The sequence below is a fragment of the Bactrocera tryoni genome, chromosome 4 (assembly GCF_016617805.1).
Source record: "Bactrocera tryoni isolate S06 chromosome 4, CSIRO_BtryS06_freeze2, whole genome shotgun sequence".
Taxonomy (NCBI): Eukaryota; Metazoa; Arthropoda; class Insecta; order Diptera; family Tephritidae; genus Bactrocera; species Bactrocera tryoni.
The window spans coordinates 63,167,275-63,172,505 of NC_052502.1; the positions used below are offsets into that span (position 1 = coordinate 63,167,275).

General features: G+C 39.6%; 1 protein-coding gene across 1 annotated transcript; it reads left to right on the plus strand.

Annotated features, from left to right (window-relative positions):
* Nucleotides 1-1,004: 1,004 nt before the first annotated feature.
* LOC120774303 (glucose dehydrogenase [FAD, quinone]) lies at nt 1,005-3,075 on the plus strand. The gene has a single exon (XM_040103834.1). It carries the CDS (start codon nt 1,005-1,007, stop codon nt 2,895-2,897), a length of 1,893 nt encoding a protein of 630 aa, XP_039959768.1. The 3' UTR covers nt 2,898-3,075.
* The last annotated feature ends 2,156 nt before the right edge of the window (nt 3,076-5,231 follow it).

Consider the following 5,231-nt stretch of genomic DNA (forward strand, 5'->3'; position numbering starts at 1 on the left):
AAAAGAGCTTCGAAAATTGGTGCAAACGCATTCAAGAGTGTAATAAAGAATATTATGAAAAACAATAAAGCGATTTTCGATTGTTAAAATTTGTTTTTGTTCTTGAAACCAGAAATATAAAAGGCAACCTACATATAGCGATCTAACACTTTTTGATAGCATTTCTGATATAAAATGTTAGGCCGATATCACCACTATGACATACATATATAGCTGCCATACAAACTGAACGTTCAGAATCAAGATGGAACTCTTTTTTGTTTGACGAGATACCTTCATGAAATTTGGCATAGACTATTATTCAAAGTATCGCTATTATCGCCGAATAAATTGTTCAGACAACTGTTATTTAAACTGATCGATCAAAATCAAGAAAACTATCTTTGTATGCCTTCATGCTATAAAAATGCAGCTGTTAAGGGTATTAAAATTTCAGTGCAGCCTCAGTGCTCATTAAAAATATATACAATACTATCGTTCATTATGCTTATTAAATAATATTATTAAATTCAAGCCACTTTCATTTGAATGATTTATAAAACTTACAGTTATATATCGAACTCACTGAGCAGTCACTTTTTAATAGTTAATCTTCGCTCACCTGAAAGAAAGCAAATAAAAATAATTACAAACTATTTTCTAAATATCAAAGAAAGTGGTATAAATATGCCGCTAATTTATTTAAACAACCATAATTGTAAATATTTAATAAATCAAAATAATTCGTTAAAGTTTTGCATAATTATTTCACGAGCTTTTTATATTTGTTTAAGCATAAAAACTTTATTTGTTGTTTTTTTTTTTGTATTTACAGAACGCCGTCGGACTTCGTATCGTCGGCATCACAGCACCTTTTACAATGAGCAAGCGGAAAAAGTTGCTGCAAAGATTCATAGCGTGATAACAGTTATTCAAAGTACTACTCAACACGCCAAAAACAAATAAAGCAATAAAATCAACTCATCGAAATCAAAGTACTGCACAGCATTCGATATCCAAAGACAATGGTACTCAATCTACTTTTCATAACGACTGTGATAAAATCTACGTTCGGCGTAGTCACCACCGGCCTTTGGCTTATACCGTTACTTCTCGCCGCCATTACGTACTACCGTTACGATAGCGTCGATCCAGAGGCGCGACCCATCGATCAACTGAATCTGTATCCCGAATATGATTTCATTGTGGTGGGCGCTGGTTCGGCCGGAGCGGTTGTGGCCAATCGACTCACGGAAATGCGTAAATGGAAGGTTCTACTCATCGAAGCGGGTCCAGATGAAAATGAGATATCGGATGTGCCCTCATTGGCCGCTTACCTGCAGCTGAGCAAACTTGACTGGCAGTATAAGACACAGCCATCGAACAAAGCCTGCCTTGGCATGAAAAATAATCAGTGCAATTGGCCGCGCGGTAAGGTGCTCGGCGGCTCGAGTGTGCTCAACTATATGCTGTATGTGCGTGGCAATCGACATGACTATGATCATTGGGAATCGCTTGGTAACACCGGTTGGGGGTATGGTAATGTGCTGCGTTATTTCAAGAAATCGGAAGATAACCGTAACCCCTACCTAGCTAACAACCCTTATCATGGACGCGGTGGTCTAATGACGGTGCAGGAATCACCTTGGCACTCACCATTGGTTGCCGCTTTCGTGGAAGCGGGACGCGAGATTGGTTATGAGAATCGTGACATCAATGGTGAGAAGCAGGCTGGTTTTATGATTGCACAGGGCACTATTCGTCGTGGCTCGCGCTGCAGCACGGCAAAGGCTTTCTTACGTCCAATTAGATTGCGTAAGAATTTTCATCTCACCATGAACTCGCATGTCACCAAAGTAATCATAGAGCCAAGCACTATGCGCGCTCATACTGTGGAGTTTGTTAAGAACGGCAAGGTATTTCGTATACGCGCCAGACGTGAGATCATTTTGTCGGCTGGTGCCATCAATACACCACAGATAATGATGCTATCGGGCATTGGACCAAAGGCGCATCTGGAGAAACATGGCATACGCGTGTTGCAGGACTTGCCGGTTGGCGAGAATCTGCAGGATCACGTTGGTATGGGTGGTCTTTCGTTCTTGGTTGACAAACCTGTTGCTATAATACAAGATCGCTTCAATCCCACGGCACTCACCATGCAGTATGTGCTGCGAGAACGTGGTCCGATGACAACGCTCGGTGGTGTTGAGGGATTGGCCTTTGTGCACACACCTTACTCGAACAACTCTATCGATTGGCCTGATATACAATTTCATATGGCACCGGCCTCCATTAATTCGGACAATGGCGCACGCGTGAAACAAGTATTAGGTCTTAAGGAGTCACTCTACCAGGAAGTTTTTAAACCGATTGCCAACAAAGACACCTGGACGATCATGCCATTACTGTTGCGTCCACGCTCACGTGGTTGGGTGCGTCTGAGTTCCTCAAATCCTTTCCACTATCCGCTTATTAACGCTAACTATTTCGCTGATCCTTTTGATGTCAAAACTCTGGTGGAAGGAGCAAAGATTGCGCTACGTGTAGCAAACGCCAAAGTCTTCAAACAGTTTGGTTCGCGCGTACACCAACGACCATTGCCAAATTGCAAGAAATACAAAATATACTCGGACGAGTACTTGGAGTGTCAAGCGCGTACGATCTCTATGACGATTTATCATCCTTGCGGCACTGCCAAAATGGGACCGGCTTGGGATCCGGAAGCGGTGGTCGATCCACGGTTACGTGTTTACGGCGTGCGTGGACTGCGTGTAATCGATGCCAGTATTATGCCGACAATCAGTAGCGGCAATACAAATGCGCCGGTCATTATGATAGGCGAGAAAGGTGCTGACCTCATCAAGGAGGATTGGTTAAAAAATCCGGAATATCGCGCAGCTGCGCCAAAGAGTTAGCCAACTATGACATAGCTATGGTTAAGTGAATAGTAAGGGAAGCTTTTTTGGGAACTTTTGGCTGTTATGCCGTCAGTGCATGTGGGCGATCATAAATCAGGGGCGTACGTGAGCTTTATACCGTAAGCGGTGCCATCGAGCGGATGGTGTTTCAAAACACCATCTCATATACAAAATAAATTAACTGTAGACGTTCTTTAATTAAGTTCCATAGGAACTGCTAATTCCATTCGAGTCATATATCTTTATTTTAAAAGAGTTTTTGCTGTCTAAGCTCCTTCTACATACTTATTTCACACATTTATCATTACTATATGATAATTTATCTTTATTTAATAGTGCATCATTACAAGTAATTTATTGCTGCACTCATGTTATTCGCAAACATTTATCGACTACGTCATCACCATTCGCAATAAAAATTATATTATAATGATAATGTAAATATAGTTTTAAGTTATTTAAAATCATAATTTTACATACAAATTAAACATAATTGTTAAACTGAATAAACAAAATACGTTATGCTTTTTGGAAATTTGTTTTATTTGGAAAATTTATTTATTTTAATAGAGGTTATATCAGAACACAGCTGATGCTGTAACACTAAGGGTGATGTATGAACCGACTGAACGGAGCAATAGACAATAATCACTCAAATCGTTAGGATATGAAGACCATTAATCGTGTTCGTAATATTCACATTACCCGCATCGTCGTTAGAGGTTGAAAGATCGACGTGAGTCTTGCACTAATGATTGATTAAAAAGAGCGTGATTTTTTTCACCCCATCATCATGTCTCGTAAGTTATATCCGGTCTCACCCGGTTGAAGGCTGGGCATTCGCAACGATAATGTTCAACCTTCCATTTTCTGATGGTGGGTTTTTAAGCGTAGGTGCTCTGTGACGACCCCTACAATATTACCGAGTTCCCTTTATCTGAAGAAGTGGAAGTTTTTTGTGCTGTCCACCATCAACATTACCCCAAAGTAACTTTGTGGTATGCCTAATGCCTAGCCTGTTGCTAGTGTTCCAATACCTGATGTGTTATTCTAGGGTTAATTGCTTGAAGAAGTTGAATGGTCTGGAACAGCTTAAGGGAATTGTATTGCTAGTTACACCCGAGCGGGCCAACTTGGCCGAAAAGGCAGCCTTCTTCCTTCTATTTCTACATGTCTGAGTACCCAGATGATATTAACTGAGTTACCTGCTAAGAGTATAATTTTTACTTGCTGGTTAAGGCAGCAGTCTACTTGGCACCTTCGGTTATGCCAATAACTTCGGTTTGAAAGGCTGAGTGGTAATGATTTTGTAGTTTGAAGTCACCAGAAGCCCGCTCCTGTTCCTATTTCAACTTTTTATCCGTCAAAGAAGAGGTAGATTTCGTTATTGGTCCTGGATTCGCAGCAAACGCTCTTCTTTAGGAGTTCCAGTTTCGAGAGCTTGAAAATAAAATAGTTCTTCCCCAAAAAGAGAGGACTGCGAAATTCTTCGTGTGAAGATTTGCAGCGCCTCCCTGCAAGGAGCCCCGCTTTTAAATAAACTTAGTCAAAAAGTTTCGACCTATCTAAACAAACAAAATCGATCGATTGGCACATATCTTGAGAAACAGGGAATTTAGAGCAGATATGAATACTACTTGCTTAAGTCAGGGAGCCATCGAATGTTCTCTGAATCTTTGTCGAAATATGCTATCATTATTTCAGATTTTCTGAAAGACTGTCAAGCGATTAGTTCGGTTAGGGTTGAGACATTGAGAAAAATTAACAAGTCGTAACGAAAATAATGGTGAATGTGATGATGAGCAGTATATTGTCAATGTTTATGTCGGAGCACAGCGTTGGCGAAAGGCAAATGATATGAGTGAAGAAAATCAGTTGTTACATTTTCAAGCGGTAGATTCTGCGTATTTGATGATTTCAAAGTAAAAAATTAAACTCGGAGCTTTTCGCTGTTTGCTGATCCAAATCGAAGATTAATAAATTCTGACAACTCTAAAGTCCACTCTCACTAAAACAAATCGAGGTAAACACTTGAAAGGCGACCTTGAATTCACGCATGTTACGCCCAATTTGATGGTTCGAGTATTTATTAAATTCAAGAATCGTATAATGTAATATTAAACTGTTGCTCAAGCAATTATAATAATTACTCAATAAACAATTTCGTTTGCAAATAATTACAATTATTACACTATGCAACAATAAGCAACTATGTCAAGAAAACTAAAGTGAGCTTTTTGTAAAATATTGAAAATCAGACAAATAAGTACAAATTAGCCGTGTCAACAAATTTGTCGATTTGTAAGGATCTCATGATTTATTATATAGGTG